The sequence below is a fragment of the Anomaloglossus baeobatrachus genome, chromosome 4 (genome assembly GCF_048569485.1).
Source record: "Anomaloglossus baeobatrachus isolate aAnoBae1 chromosome 4, aAnoBae1.hap1, whole genome shotgun sequence".
Lineage (NCBI taxonomy): Eukaryota > Metazoa > Chordata > Amphibia > Anura > Aromobatidae > Anomaloglossus > Anomaloglossus baeobatrachus.
The window spans coordinates 308,300,616-308,317,932 of NC_134356.1; the positions used below are offsets into that span (position 1 = coordinate 308,300,616).

Here is a 17,317-nt window from a genome sequence, read left to right on the forward strand (position 1 = left end):
ATTTTCGAAAGAAATTTTTTTTTCATTAGGAAGTTAGAAGGGGTCAAAGTTCATCACCAATTTCTAATTTTTCCAACAAAATTTACAAAATATTTTTTTTAGGGACCACATCACATTTGAAGTGACTTTGAGAGGCCGAGGTGACAGAAAATACCCAAAAGTGACCCCATTCTAAAAACTGCACCCCTCACACTGCTCAAAACCACATCCAAGAAGTTCATTAACCCTTTAGGTGCGTCACAGGAACCAAAGCAATGTGGAAGGAAAAAATGAAAATTTTACTTTTTAACACAAAAATGTTACTTTAGCCATAAAATTTTCATTTTTACAAGGGAGAAAAGAGAAAGTGCACCCTACAATTTATTGTGCATTTTCTCCTGAGTACGCTGATACCCCATATGGGGTAAAAATCAATTGTTTGGGTGCACGGCAGAGGTCGAAAGGCAAGGAGCGCCATTTGAATTTTTGAACACAAAATTAGCTGCACTCATTAGCGGACGCCATGTCGGGTTTGAAGACCCCCTAAGGTGCCTAAACAATGGAGCTCCCCCACAAGTGACCCCATTTTGGAAACTGGAGCTCTCAAATATTTTTTCTAGATGTTTGATGAGCACTTTGAACACCTGGGGGCTTCACAGAAGTTTATAACGTTGAGCCGTGAAAAGAAAAAAAAAATTTTTTACCACAAAACTGTTGCTTCAACTAGGTAGCTTTTTTTTCACAAGGGTATCGGGAAAAAATGCAACATAAAATGTATTATCCATTTTCTCCTGAGTACGCAGATATCTCATATGTGGTGGAAATCAAATGTTTGGACACACGGCAGTGCTCGGAAGGCAAGGAGCGCCATTTGAATTTTTGAATGCAAAATTAGCTGCACTAATTAGCGGACGCCATGTCGGGTTTGAAGACCCCCTGAGGTGCCTAAACAATGGAGCTCCCCCACAAGTGACCCCATTTTGGAAACTAGAGCCCTCAAATTTTTTTTCTAGATGTTTGATGAGCACTTTGAACACCCAGGGGCTTCACAGAAGTTTATAACGTTGAGCCGTGAAAAGAAATTTTTTTTTTTTTACCACAAAACTGTTGCTTCAACTAGGTAGCTTTTTTTTCACAAGGGTATCGGGAAAAAATGCAACATAAAAATGTATTGTCCATTTTCTCCTGAGTACGCAGATATCTCATATGTGGTGGAAATCAAATGTTTGGACACACGGCAGTGCTCGGAAGGCAAGGAGCGCCATTTGAATGCAAAATTAGCTGCACTCATTAGCGGACGCCATGTCAGGTTTGAAGACCCCCTGAGGTACCTAAACAATGGAGCTCCCCACAAGTGACCCCATTTTGGAAACTAGAGCCCTCAAATAATTTTTCTAGATGTTTGGTGAGCACTTTGAACACCTGGGGGCTTCACAGAAGTTTATAACGTTGAGCCGTGAAAAGAAAAAAAAAATGTTTTACCACAAAACTGTTGCTTCAACTAGGTAGCTTTTTTTTCACAAGGGTATCAGGAAAAAATGCACCATAAAACGTATTGTCCATTTTCTCCTGAGTACGCAGATACCTTACATGTGGTGGAAAGTAATTGTTGGGCGCATGGCGGGGCTCAGAAGAGAAGGAACGCCATTTGACTTTTCAAACGCACAGACGCGGTGCACTGATCGGCCGCTGCAGGAAGCACGGTCGGATGAGATACAAAAAGCGCTGGGGATACGGAAAAAAAAAAGTCACGCCAAAAATTGAGCAGGGATGTTGATCCGCGCTCAGCGGGACGCACGGACAGATGCGATACTTTTTTTTCCGTATCCCCGACGCTTTTTGTATTGCATCAGTCCGTGCGTCCCGCCGAGCGCTGATCAGGGATGCACATAACGGATCGGCATCCCTGCTCAATTTTTGGCGTGACTTTTTTTTCCGTATCCCCGATGCTTTTTGTCACGCCAAAAATTGAGCAGGGATGTCGATCCGTTATGTGCATCCCTGATCAGTGCTCGGCGGGACGCACGGACAGATGCGATACAAAAAGCGTCGAGAATACGGGAAAAAAAGTCCCGCCGAAAAATGACCACGGATGCAGATACGTTATCTGCATCCCTGATCAGCGCTCGGCGGGACGCACGGACGCATGAGGTGTAAAAATAGAAAGGGGATAGAGGAAAAAAAAGAAAAAAAAAAAAGTTATACTCACAGTACCCAGAGGATTAGCAGGAGGAACAGAAGGCAAGGAACAGCTTTACAGCAGCAGCCAGCAGGCAGGAAGTTAGGAAGTTGGACAGCTCAGCAGAAGACCCAGGAAGAAGGACCCAGCGATGGAGGCAGATGTGATCGGCCGGTGAAGACAGGTAAGAGGACGTCGGGGGGACAGCAGAGGGGGACGGGGACAGCAGAGGGGGACAGCAGAGGGGGAGGGGGAGAGCAGAGGGGGAGAGCAGAGGAGGGAGATACCGGAGGAGCTGCAGAATAGAGATCACGGGGGAGGCCGGCAGATTGGGATGTCGGGGGGCAGACTGGGATGTCGGGGGGCAGACCGGGATGTCGGGGGGCAGATCGGGATGTCTGGAGGCAGATCGGGATGTCTGTGGGCAGATCGGGATGTCTGGGGGCAGATCGGGATGTCTGGGGGCAGATCGGGATGTCGGGGGGGGCAGATCGGGATGTCGGGGGGGGCATATCGGGATGTCGGGGGGGCAGATCGGGATGTGCGGGGGCAGATCGGGATGTCGGGGGGGCAGATTGGGATGGCGGGGGGCAGATCACAGGGGGGCACGGGCAGGGGCCATTACGGGAGCGCACAGGAGGAAATCACAAGAGCGCGCAGGTGCTGCAAGAGAGCAGGGGAGGAGGGATACCGGAGGAGCTGCAGAATAGAGATGGCGGGGGGCAGATCGGGATGTCGGGGGGGCAGATCGGGATGTCGGGGGGGGGCAGATCGCAGGGGGGCACGAGCAGGGGCCATTACGGAAGCGCGCAGGGGCTGCAAGGTGAGCACAATACTCACCGCTCCTGCTCCGTGACGTGACGTGACAGCAGCGGCAGCAGCAGCGGTGGCTTGGTACCACTAGTATCAGCCAGTGCTGCACGCTGCAGACATGTTGGGGGAGGGTCCCCAGACCAGCACAGGCCTGGTGAGGGCGGCCACTGGCAGATTAGACCGCCCCACTGCACGCTGATTGGAGCGATTGCGCGTCATAGCACGATCGCTCCAATCAGTGCTGCAGGGGGGGGCCACGGTGTCTGCTTGCTTCCAGCCAATGATCGTAGCTGCTGCAGCCCCGGTCCTAGCTGGATTTTACAAGATCACACTATTTTTGGCATTTTTTTTTGCCGAAAACAGCGTGATCAATGTGATTGGCGGTTCCGATTTGAACAGCCAATCACATCGATTGCCTATGGGGGGTGGTGATGCCACCCCCCATGGGGTCAAGCAAAGGTCCCCTGCTGTAAGAAACAGCAGGGGACATCATTTGAAAGCCGTTGCTATGGCCACGGCAATCAAATGAAGTTTAGGCAGTAAAATTACGTCCCTGGTCGTTAAGTCACGTTAAAATAGGACGTAATTTTACTGCCCGCGGTCGTGAAGGGGTTAAAAAAAAGTTGTGCATTTGTGACTTCAATAGCCTCTGTGTTGCACTGCCTATTCCTCGCTGCTGAATGGGTTAACAGAAAATTATTCGTGAACTTGTTCTAATGGTCCAGTTGGAAAGTTTCCAACTCTTTTTCTGAGCTGCTTTCTGCTGATGTATGACAAGAAGCCACATCAAAGTTCAATGAAGAGGCTGTAAAGGCAAAATGGTGCAAAATTTTTAATGAACTTGAAATGCAAAAATAGTTTTTGGCCCCAAATATATGTATTTAAGCAAGACAAATGCCCCCTGAGGTGGACATCCCCTTTGAGTCGACGCTGTATATGATATTAAGCATATATGTAATTTAAAAACAAAAATTAAAGATGTGTAGACGTGAAAGACAGTAGGAAGGGCTGTCAGTGAATAGGTGCAGTTACTAGTGATGAACAAACACTAAAATGCTCAAATGCTTGGTACTCTCATCGAGCCGGTTGGAAGCCCGGACAGGCTCGACCCGAGTAACGAGTATATTAGATGTCAATGAGAAACTCAAACATTTTACCGGAAGCCCCTAACAGGAGGGCCGGGGATGAGCTCTGTCTCTCTCTTTGTCTCTCTCATCTTTCTCTCTCTCTCGTGCCCAGCTTCCGGAAAAACTAAAGAGAGATATTATGTCGGGCAGGAAGTCGATCATAATGAGAGCACCTGCATGATAGTCAATTGAGTACCGAGCATCTCGTTCCCTGATATTCGATGACTATGAAGCAGTGCTAATACTACCCCAGAGATATGGGACTCTTCATTTAACGCACCCTATTTTTATGGTCTTTACCAAGGGACGTTGCTCACTGGGTAATTGCACAAAACAGCAAAAGACACCCCCCCAGATAATCTGGTGAGCACACTCCCTTGTAAAGGTCATAAAAATGTGCATATTGACCACACTAAATAAAAAGTCCTATATCTCTGGGACCATATAGCGGTTTTAAAAAAAAATCTGAATTCTCCAGGGATCAGCAGGAATAAAATAAGGAGAAAATGTCCACTTTGGACCTGATGATAGCTCTTCTTGAAATCATTGCATACTGTGGCATTTGTCAGTTAGTAGGGGTAAGCTCCCGGCACAGGTTATTTGCCCAGGACTGATACCATTTATCTAGAAGATAAATGTTTGACTTTATGCAGTGCCACGGAAAGGGATGACTTTGTGCAAATAGCAATTTCCTATAAATTTATATACAAAAAATGCGGCTTTCTGATACAGTTCAGCATTCATGACTTTGATCTGAAAATGTGTGAAGCTGTTCTGTGCTGATGACTGCTGTGCATTCTGTATAAAAATGTGCAAGGACCATTTGTTCTGCCCCTTATCTCAGACAAATGAAATATTAATAACATTACAAATCCTGATATGAACTGGGAAGCAAAAACCTGTTAACTCTTGTGATATTTCTGGGTAGTCAATAATTGTTTTTCCTATGAAGAATAAAAAAAAACAAAGAAAAAAAAAACGCTGGTGCATCTTTGCTTAGAAATTGTGCTGTTCACTTATTTTTTCCTAGAAATTTATGGCTAATTTTACAACTGGGTTTTACTAATTAGGCACGTCTCCCTGTATACACTGACATTGTCCAATTAGTTCAGATTATATTGGACACGCCCCTTTGAGACATAGAATGGTATCACCCAGGTGTCGAAATATTCCTGAATCTCTAGAAGGAATAACAGAAGAACCACACAACACAAAGAAACCGATTCTCATCATTTGCGTTTTTTTTAATTGCTTTTATTTTTTTTTTACATTTTATGACATCTGTTGATATTTTCATACCCCAAATTCATCACAATGGTGCACAGGATTCATGAATTTTGCGTATAATAAAAAATTATATTTGACATTTTTTAACATTTGTTTTTTCGCTTTAAAAGTTACACATATTGCAAAATGTTGCATAATAAGCTAAAAAAAAAAATTTGGTTTACGTGAAATCACTCCTGGAGACCTGGAGTAAACTTGCAATAAGTTTTGACACGTTTTGAAAAGCTGAAAATGATGAATTGTGAGAAAACATCTGGAAACCCTAAACCACAAATGAAAAACGCATATAGAATTAACTTAAAATAAGGTGTAAATAGGAAAATAAGTTTGATGTAAACTAAATGAAGGTGCAAAACACCAAAGACTCAACAAAAAAATGGGCAAATGTAGTAATGAATCGGGCCCAAAGTGTAAATAAGAAGTTCTCCAGAATTGTTATTTCTTTGGGGACACAAGTGTTTACTACAACTGATATGATGCTCTTCTTTAAGATTCTGTGTATTGAATCTATTGCAGATTCCCCTTTGCTTTGTTATAGTATATAACTTGATACATTGACACAAGCTTTGATCATCACAATTATTATTAATAAATAAAATCCTAAGTTTGGAAACAATAACAAACTTAACTTTCTATTTATAATAAAGCTATCCAATACCTATGGTGGAAAAACATTTTAATGCTATTTGTTTTTCAAAATTATCAGATATTGATGAGTGTGCCGAAGGTCGCCATTACTGCCGGGAGAATACTATCTGTGTGAATACACCAGGATCGTTCATGTGCATTTGCCAAACAGGCTACATCAAAATTGATGACTATTCCTGTACAGGTATGGAAAAATTTAGGCATGTCTATAATTGTAATGTAACCCTAACTGTTTGTCAATCTATAAGATTTTCTGCATGTTTCTTAAACAGTCTAAAGTCTCATTCACTATATTAAAGTCTCATTCAGACATTCATGTAACATGTAGGAATAAATGAGGCTGTCAAATTTGGGTCAGGAGACCTGCAGCCAGTCTGTGCATCGTGGTCTATACACAGATTTGTGAATGAGACTTGCGTGTGACTTGCGCGACAATTGCATCAAACTGCCTCAACCGGTCAGCGATTCTCCTGACAGTGTATCAGCTACATAGAAATACATGCAGCTGACCCACCCCTGTCAGGAGAGCCGCCAGCTGGTCCGGGTGATGCGATCTGATCCTTGCACGAGTCAAACGTAAGTGTCACTCCAGCCTAAGAGTATGTTCACACTGAGTTGTTTTTTTCAGGAGTTTCTGACACTTAGGCTGGAGTCACACTAGCGTGTAATTCGCGAAAGGATCAGATCACATCGCTTGGACCGGCCGGCGGCTCTCCTGACAAGAGTGTGTCAGCTGCATGTATTTCTATTTAGATGACACACTCCCATCAGGATAGCCGCCGGCCGGTCCGGGCAGTGCGATGCGATCCAAGTGTGAATCCAGCCTTAAATGCTCCAAAAACCATGAGAAGTTTTGATTGGAGAGTTTCTGCTCCAAAAACACCTGAAAGAAATTCAATGTGAACACATCATAAGAGCTCATTCAGCTGTGCAATTGTTTCACATACAATAAAAATTGACCAGATTTTTTGTTATCAGACTTTGTCAGAATATGTTATTCAGAATGAACTTTTCCATTCTGACAGTACATGAAAATCAGACTGCACATGCATCTATTTTTTTTCATTGACCCATATACTTGCATTGCTGATTTTCTGCACATTTTATGGTCATCGAAAAATCTCTAACATGTGAATTATTCCATAGACTATCACATATAAAAGTGCTGTCCGTGAAAACCACAGGTAGCACTTATATGAAAAAATTGGATGCCTGAATGAGGCTTTAGGCTGGGTTTCCACATTCAGCTTTCTTTATGCATTGATGTTAAAACCAAAAATGCATCATAAGTGGAAGACTCCTCTAAAGAAAAGATTAAGACTTCATCTTTTCAATCCACTCCTGCATTTTGGCTTCAAAAACGACATCAAAAACTTGAATATTGCCTCATAGACACCCTGCAGAGGTTGCAGTGGTTTAATGTGGGATGAATAGTTCTAATTTTTTAAGGGTTTGTTCAATGCCAGTTCTGCATCAGGGGAGTGGAGTTGCTGGTTGGGACAGATGCTGAAACAACTGGCCGACACTTGGCAGGCTTCCGTTCTAATTAATAGTATCTGTGCACAATATCTGCCAGGATTTGGATGGCTTCCAAAACCTGGCAGGTAAGAAAATGAGAGGCGGCACACAACCCCTTTTAACTCTCAGCTTCACTGTATGGAAAGCAGGCAGGCAGACAATGCAGGCACCGTTAGTCAGTGCTGGCCTCAGAAGAGGTTGTTGGTCTAAAATTGTAAGTCTGCTTTGTAGAGCTGATTTATTGTCCATGGTTTTCGCACATTACTGCATTAATGATTAACTCTAAAGTGGAAAGAGTTCACATCCGGTGCAGACAAGATCTAAAGTTACTTTACATATTTGATCTAGCCAGCTATGAAATATACAGGCAACTAATTACTGAAAGGCAATTAAAAATATCTGCAGGCAATACTAACAGATCACTAGTAAGATGAATCCTTTGATCACTAAAGGCCCTTGGTGCTTTTGTGGTGTAGCGATTTGACAGAAATTGTAACACATGGCTAGTTCTGTTGGAAGCAAATGGAAAAGCTATTTCTCTTTCATGGAATATGTGCTTTTATCTGTGTACAGAAAGTACAGAAATGAATAGTACATTTCCTATAGTAATTTGAATAACAATATAAATGTAAAAATGATGTAAAAAGCTTGCAATCTTATTATATGCTGCATTAAAACATTTGCTGAGGAAATTTACTTAAGGTTTTTCTTCTCTGATTCAATTTTACCTTTGTATGATTCATTCGCTATATTAAATATTTTAAGACATTGTGCTGAAAAAAGGAAAGACTGTTTCTCTTTATTCAGATTTTCTCCGCAGGCATCCTTTTGGCTGATTTTATAGCTTATTACTGTAGGAAAAATTTGTAAAAGTTGTAAAAGAAAGTAAAATGAGTTAGGCCTTATTCAGACTTCCATTTTTCAGGTACATTTTCTATCTGTTTTTTGGACGAACAGCTCATGTATCCATTATGGTCTACGCGGATGTTTCCATGTCCCTGTTTTTTCTTTGTGTTTTAAAAAATACACCGACGTCCGTTTTTGATCGAAATCATGGAGGTAGCTTGCCCAGTCATATCACTAGGTCTATGAAAAAAAACGGAGAGCACTCTTCTAGATGTCTTCCAATCATTGTTTGTGTTTTACCTTTTATTGGGTCTGAGAAGCTTGGCAGTGTTTTAGTATTATTTTTTCATACAAGATGAAAAACAGATGCTGCACTTGTTGTAGAAATAGATACACAGACCAAAAATGAATGAAGAACAGATCTAAGGGTGGGCCATTTATGTGTTGGCTTGTCAATGCACCACCATATTATGGTTGTCAGGTCCGAGCATTCCTTCATGAGCACTGTTCTGGAAAGTGGATTGGTCATCATGGGCCAGTTGAATGGCCACCAAGGTCTCCCGATCTGAACCCCTTAGACTTTTATCTTTGGGGTCATCCGAAGGCAATTGACTATGCTGTGAAGATACAAGATGTGCTGCCTCTGAAACAATGGATACTGGAAGCCTATGCTAGCATTTCTTCTGCAATGTTGTGATCAGTGTGTCAAGAGTGGGACAAGGGGGTTGCATTGACAAATCAACACAATGGGAAGCACTTTGAACACATTTTAAAAGTGGTCATAAAATTGTAAATAACTAATAAATAAATAAAGTTACATTAAAAAAGCACACCATTGTTTTTCTTGTGAAATTCTCAATAAGTTTGATGTGTTACATGACCCTCTTCCCATTGGAAAAAATAAAGTTGGATCCAAAATGGATCAGTGATATCACCAACCATTCCCATTTTATTTAGATGTATCCATATAAATGGCCCACCCTGTAGTATATGCATGAAAAACTGTTTTTTTTTCATTTCCCCCCAAAAAGGAATGAAAAAAGGAAAAGTCTGAGGATGATCAGATTACTGTTTTGTAAAGGAAGTCCTGCATTTAACATAGTCAGATTCCTTCTCCTTTTTCCGAACAACACTGGAGCATTTGGAAGGACATTTATCAAAAGTGCTGCAAGAAATAAGATGGAGCATTCAGCTTTGCAACTAAAACAGCAGTATCTCGATTGGTCAGAGCTTAAAGGGTTTTTCCCACGAACAACGTTAATTTGAAAGTTGATTTTAATCAATAGATCTTATAATAATAATAATTTCTACAATAGTATGTATTTAAAAAAATGTTCCTGTGCAGAGATAATCTTATATATGTCCCTGCTATGTACTGTGTAATGTCTGTGTCTGACCGTGTGCGAAACACAGTCTGATCATACAACATTTCTTGGGCTGGGGAGGAAGTGAAAGAGTATACAGAGTAGACCTTACAGCAGGGAATCACAAATTATTCTTTCCATGAGGTAAAATATTTTTTAAAAAACAGGAAGGGAAATAATGTTTTACCTTACAAAAAGAATCAGATACGATCCCATACTGTACTATCTGTATACTCTTTTTTGAGTTCTCCCTTGCCCAGGAGCTGTGGTATGATCAGACCATGCCCCTGTACGGTCAGACACAGCGATTACACAGTACATAGCAGGGACACATATATAAGATTATGTCAGCACCAAAACATTTTTTTAAACACATCAAATTGTATAAATTATTATTATTGTAAGATCTATTTATTAAATTCAACTTTGAAAATTAACTTTGTTCGTGGGAAAACACCTTTAACAATGCTCCATATTTCCTTTGCTCACTTTTTATGAATCTCATTCATTGTTTTTAATAGTGGAAAACTGTAGTGTATGCAGGATTTCTCAATGATCATGCATGCACATAAATGTATCTATGCAGTCATAGACTTGCTAATCTGTAGAATCCCCCCCAAAAAGAATAGTGCCTCCTATTTATCACAAACATGGATTGCACCAGAATTGTACACATTTTTAAGCCCTTAAAGAGATCCTGTCAGCACGATTTTGTAATGTAAAGTAAAGACATGGCTGTACTGATGATGTAATGCAGATTACATTCATACCTTTGGTGAAAAAAATCCGCTTTGTGGTTCTTTTGTAATCAGCATATGAACTTTTCTACTAATTATTGAGACTTCTATAAATCCCATCCACTTTGCTTGAACTGTAACATATTGTATTTTTGACACAGTAAAAATTAGCAGCATCGAAAACTCACTAAAAACTCATTGTGCATTGACAGTGGTAAATTTAGGATGATATTTTTTATGTTTTTGTGAAAATATTGGAAATTTCCTGAATATTTTTCAATTTTTAAACTGAATTTTTATGCCCTTAATCCACAGAATTATGTCACAAAAAATACTGAATACATAACATTTCCCACATTTCTACTTTACACCAGAACCATTTTTTAAACATTATTCTTTATTTTGTTACGGAGTTAAAAGGGTTAAAATTTTAACAGCAACTTCTCATTTTTCTATCAAACAATTTTACAAATCAATTTTTAGGGACCACATCACATTTGAAGTGACTTTGAAAGGCCTACGTGACAGAAAATACCCAAAAGTAACACCATTCTAAAACCTGCACCCCTCACACTGCTCAAAACCACATCCAAGAAGTTAACCCTTCATGTACTTCACAGGAAATAAAGCAATGTCAAAGGAAGCATTAACATTTTACCTTTTCCCATAAAACTGTTACTTTAACGCCAAAATTTCCATTTTCACATGGGTAACAAGAGAAAATGCACCATAAAATTTGTTGTGCAATTTCTCCTGAGTACAACAATACCAAATATTTAGTGGAAGGAGCATCATTTAACTTTTGCAATGCAAATTTAGCTGGAATCATTAGCGAACACCATATCACTATTGCCGATCCCCGATGTGCCTAAACAGTGGAAACCCCCACAATGGACCCCATTTTGGAATCTAAACCCCTCAAAGAATTTATCTAGATGTGTGGTGAGCACTTTGAACCCCCAGGAGCCTCACATAAAGTTATAATACTGAGCTGTGAAAAAAAAATCACTTATTTCCCACAAAAATGTTTTACCTACTATTTTTTTGTTCACAAGGGTAACAGGAGAAAATGCACAATACAATTTGTTATGGAATTTCTCCTGAGTACAATAACCAATGTTTGGGCACATGGCAGGGCTCGGGATGGAAGGAGCGCCATTTTGGCTGGAATAGATTAAGGACAACATATCCCCCTAGCATGCCAAAAAGAAGAAATCCCACAACTGACCCCATACTGGATAATACACCTCACAAGGAATTTACCTATATGTGTAGTGTGCAATTTTAACCCTCAGGTGATTTACAAAATTGTATAATTTTGGGCTATGAGAATAAAAGATTGCCATTTTTCCAATATAATGTTGATTTGGCCCAAAGTTAACATTTTCAAAAAGGGTAATAGGAAAAAATGGACCATAACATTTGTTACAAAATTTGTCCTGAGTTGGCCAATACCCTATATGTGATCAAAAACTACTTTTGAGGCAGAGTGCAAAGCACAGAAGGGAAGGGGCACCATATTGGAGATCAGATTTAGTTAGTTGGAATAGCTTGGGGGCGCAATATCACATTGGCAACGCCCCCGACTAGCCTGAAAAGTAGACCTCCGATATTTGACACCACTTTACAAAGTCAACCACTCCGTGAATTCATCTAGGGGTGCAGTGATCATATTGACTCCACAGGTGTAACACAAAATGTTATACAGTTGGGTGTTGAAGAAAAAATAATTACATTTTTACTGTTAAAATTTTGTTTTAACCTCAAATTTACAGTTTTCACAGGTGGAGTTTGTAAAAAAAAAAGGTCCCATAGAGTGCTATACAATTTCTCTGGAACATGGCAATACCCCACATGTGACTGAACAGTACTGTTTTACCACACGGTGAGGCTTGGGAAGGAAGGAGTATAATTTGACTTTTGGAGCACACTTTTTCCTAAAATAGTTTGTGGACTCCATTTGCAGAGCTCCTAAGTGCCAGAACAGCAGAAGCCCCCTCAAGTAACTTCATTATGGAGATTACATCCCTCTGGAAATTCATCTACAGGTGTAGAGATGATTTTGTCACTTGAAAACATCCATGGAGTCAAATGCAGTAAATATGTCACTGAATGTGACGAGGTAACTTGGAATGGGGGTGTCTACACTGTCCCTCAGGCTAGGGTGGCCCTAGCTGTCCCTGTTCCCAAAGATACATCTAATGGTGACGCCTTCCGAACCCTAGCTTCTGAATAGCCCTGGTCTATACCCATTCACACCCAGAGAGGGCCAGGACAGGAGTGGTTTTATCCCACACAAATAGAGAGACAGGGAAAAAAAACAAAATTCAAACTCATAACACACACACACACACACACACACACACACCCACACACATACACATACACACACACACATACACACACACACACACACACACACACACACACACACACACACACACACACACACACATACACACACACACACACACACACACAGCTAAGACAATATGTGCTTAGGAGGAAATTAAGAATCAGGGAGGAAATAAAAAGATGAGGTTATTTCCACAATACACCAAATAACACACAGGAGAACACCAGAACAGATTCACCATAGTACAAGGACCGGTATTGCAAATGAATCTGTAATCAACATGGAAGAACAGGCTCCACCTTCTTTTAAAGAGTAGAGACGGCTATGCTAGGTCTCCAGTAACCTGTGACCCAAGCAGCAATCCACAGGAAAGCAGAAATTAACTCCTGCTAGACTGATTACTACAAAGCATACAACAGGTTGACGCTTGAGTCTGACTGAGGAAATCAAAAGCACCAGGTCGCGTGTCAGATTCTGCAGTGTGAACAGGGTTAGAAGTCGCCATGATACTTGGTGAGTTTAGAGCTGAGGCTAACAAATCAAATCGTTTCAGGATAGTCAAAAGTACATATAAAGTGAAAAAACAATCCCTTTAAAATTCTATTTTATTAAATACTTCTTAAAATTTCCCAAGTGATTCACCTGTACAGAAAATATCAAGGGTAGTATAAAAATACACCAGGGATGCCACCCCTAATCAAAGGAAATTATGATACAATAAAGAACAACAAATTGGAGTATGGGGTCCCAAGAGGGATTAAAGTGACCCTATTATGGACCTACCACCTCACTCCTTCCTACCGACGGATGTAATACCGCCTTAACGTAACTGGGCGCCCCCGTTCCTCGGTGGCTGTCCCCCACTTACCCTGATAATTTCCCTACCATATAAGGACAAATGAGAGTGCCTATGCAAAATACTAAAATTATTGGTTGGCCTTACAGAACCCTCAATAGATCTCAAAAAGAGGGCAAAGGTTAAGATATTATAATACCCTGTTACTCATATCCCTTTAATATGCTCCAATTCACATGGTCATTGATTTATATACAGGGGTTACAGATCCATAAACCAAACCAACCTAAACAATATTTTTAACTTGCATTCAGCAAATCCCAAACCCTGGAATAATACCAGTATATACACTCATTAAAAATGACTAAATATCATTATATTAGGCAAAATATTAACTTCCCTTTTTTAAGTGCATCTGCACTGCCTCGACGCGTTTCTCCGCCCTCTAATCCGGTTCATCAGGAGGCCCAGGGAGAAAAAGGGAACCATTCAATGGTGATACATGTCTCCTTATGGCAGTATATTTATACTACCCTTGATATTTTCTGTACAGGTCAATCACTTGGGAAATTTTAAGAAGTATTTAATAAAATAGAATTTTAAAGGGATTGTTTTTTCACTTTATATGAGTTTAGAGCTGAACACCGTGTGACAGAATGTTGCATAATTAAAAATGGCAAACAAGACCTTTCAGTGGAGTTGAAAGCTATCGGTGGCAATTTGGGGTACAGAACATTTTGGATCAGTTCATATTCATCCTGTGCTCTTTGCTGAGCATTTACATTAGGGTTTCTATCTACCAATAATGGATCCATTATAATTTTATATCGCTAGCTAGCTATAAAGATAGATAGATGTGCAACACATATATAATGCCCCACCCCCTGCATATTGTAAGCTTCCACCCTTTAGTGCTTTCTTGTAGCACTAAAGAGTATGTAGCCTTGTTTTTAGTCTCAAATTAAAGCATTAAGAAAGATGGGATGTCCCCCTTATTTTTGGTAGCCAGCTAAGGTAAAGCAGACAGCTGCCGCATGACGATCGCAGCTGGCTGGCTGGTAATCCAAAGCAGAGTCATCCCACACTGTTGCTTTAAATTATTTATTCAAAATTAAATAATTTAAAAACAAAAACACAGGGTCCCCCCATATTGGGTCACCAGCCAACGTAAAGCGAACTGCTGGGGTATGGTATTCTCAGCCTGGGAAGGCCCATGGTTATTGGGCCCTCCCCAGCCCAAAAATCGCAGGCTGCAGATGCCCCAGAAGTGGCATATCTATTAGATGGTGTAGTGGCAAATGGGATAATATATGGGGTTGATGCCATCTGTGAATTGCCAGCTGACATCAAGCCCTGGTATTAGTAATAGGTGGGCATCTATCAGACACTCCCATTACTAATCCAGTTGTTGAAAAAAGAAAACTAAATTTTATTTGGACAAACACCCCCAACTACAGCACTGATTAACCAATTTATTACAATATTAATTTATTTATTTTTTTAATGTTCATCGTAATCCATAGTGACATCCCACAACATTCCCCAAAAGCAAACCTGAAAGACCTAAAAATAGAAAATTATTAAAGAAATAGACAATAGACACCCTCATTCACCAATTTATTTCTCTGGCCAATTCCTAATCCGGGTCCAGCGCAGTTCAATAAGAGGGTCCCACGATGATCCTATACTCTCTGTCCCAGTCAATGAAGAACAGAATTTAATTAATCCCATTTTTTTCAAGGCTTTTCACAATTTCATCCCAGCTTTCCAGATAGCCTTGTATAATAATATCCTCTATCCCATATCCCCAGACACCTCACCTGTAGGTTGGATTCCCTCTATACTCCCCAATTTTGCTTTCTTTTAGTCATATACATTACATTCTTTCCTCTTCACTGACAACCCAATCATTGTTGTTTCAAACTGTCTCATGGCTGCTCTCACTTGACTCCTGCAACACGGTTATAATTAAGACACAACAGTTCAAATTCATATATTGTGTATATATTTTCATTTATTTTTTTTATTGTTCTTTTATAATTTCACTTGTAAGTGCTTTCCTCCGTGTGGATCATATTGTCACACAACTTGCTATCACTATATGGATATATTTTTACTTTCATTTGTAATACTGCATAGAACAAACGGCTGATGACATTGCGCCTTTTTTTTTTTTTTAATCCTTCCCACTATATATACTCCTCGTGTAGCGCTATATGTAGATGTATATCCTGATGGAGGTTACTCCAAAACGCGTTGATTAAAGTCACAAATTGAAGAGCCTGCATTCATCTTCTTTACATGGCATTGTAGTTTTTTAACCCTTCCATCCCCTATATTGAAGTACAGTCAGTATTGAGCTGCAGCAGCTGTGTTTCTCATTTTTTACCGGTGGTTGTGTCTGAAACAACCTTACCATGTGAGCATATCCTTTATCACAAGGTCTTTCCTGAGATCGCTGCTGAGTCAAGGTTTCTGTGACGCAGTAGCGATCCCGTTAGCAATCTCGCTATGTGTGACACCTACCAGCGATCAGGCCCCTGCTGTGAGATCTCTAGTCGTTGCAGAATGGTCCAGGCCATTTTCTTCAAAGGCGATGTCCTGCTGGGCAGGACCCATCGCTGTGTTTGACACTGTGTGACAGGGTCACAGTGACTGCTGAGATCGTTATACAGGTCGCTACTGTGACCTGTATTGTTCCTGCATCGTTGGTAAGGTCTGACTGTGTGACATCTCACCAGCGACCTCCCAGTGATCCCTATCAGGTCGCATCGTTTTCGGGATCGCTGGTAAGTCGTTGTGTGTGACTGGGCCTTAAGACCCTAGTTGCACTTTTTCCTTTCATTGGCTATTCATCATATCAGATTGCTTACATTGTATTTTTAACCAGAGCTTATCATTATATAAAAGAATATATAAACATTTTCAGTGACTTGATTATAGCACTAAGTTAATGGTAAGGTAAATGTAGAGTAAAGGAGTGATCTGAATTTAATATTGATTTTAATCCTAAATGGCTATCTATTACCTCTTTTATAATACCCTTTACTAAAATGTCCCAATCATTCCCTCTATACTCTAACGGCTTTATTCATGGGGCAGAGACTGTGGATTTAAATTGCACTCTGTTCAGGTGCAATAGTAGTGCATCATTGTGCTGTACACTGCTGGAAAGCATGAACCTGACATTAGAAGTAGTATACGGAGAGCTAGGCAATACATTGGCATATGTGTGTTGTTTTATGTGATGTGGCTTTTAAAGGGCTGGGGATTTTTTGGTGTTCATGAAAACTGATGAGCGAATAGTAAACTATTCGGGTTCAGATTATTCATACTAAATACCTAGTAATAGTCCAGTAGTTGTCACGAATAACGAACCTATTCCAAGTCAATGGGGATCCCGAGCTTTCTTCTGGGAATTCTTCAAGAAAAATGCTCGGGTTCCCCATTGACTTGCATTAGGTTTGTTATCCATGACAAATACTGGAATAGCACTAGATATTTGATACGAATAATCCAAACCTGAATATTTTACTATTCGCCTATCACTATTCATGAAAGCTATGACTTAATAGTTTTGAGGGTTACAGTAGCTAAAAGAACGACATAGGTGATGGCACTTTATGTACTTTACCCTATGTGCTCAGAACCTCTGTAATTTCCATAC

General features: G+C 40.4%; 1 protein-coding gene across 1 annotated transcript in view; it reads left to right on the forward strand.

Moving 5' to 3' along the window:
• Nucleotides 1-17,317, forward strand: part of NELL2 (neural EGFL like 2) — a 461,689-nt gene that overhangs the window by 331,898 nt on the left and 112,474 nt on the right. Inside the window, exon 13 of the mRNA XM_075344966.1 lies at nucleotides 6,092-6,217. Coding sequence (XP_075201081.1) covers nucleotides 6,092-6,217 — 126 coding nt within the window. The remainder of the gene's footprint in view (nucleotides 1-6,091; nucleotides 6,218-17,317) is intronic.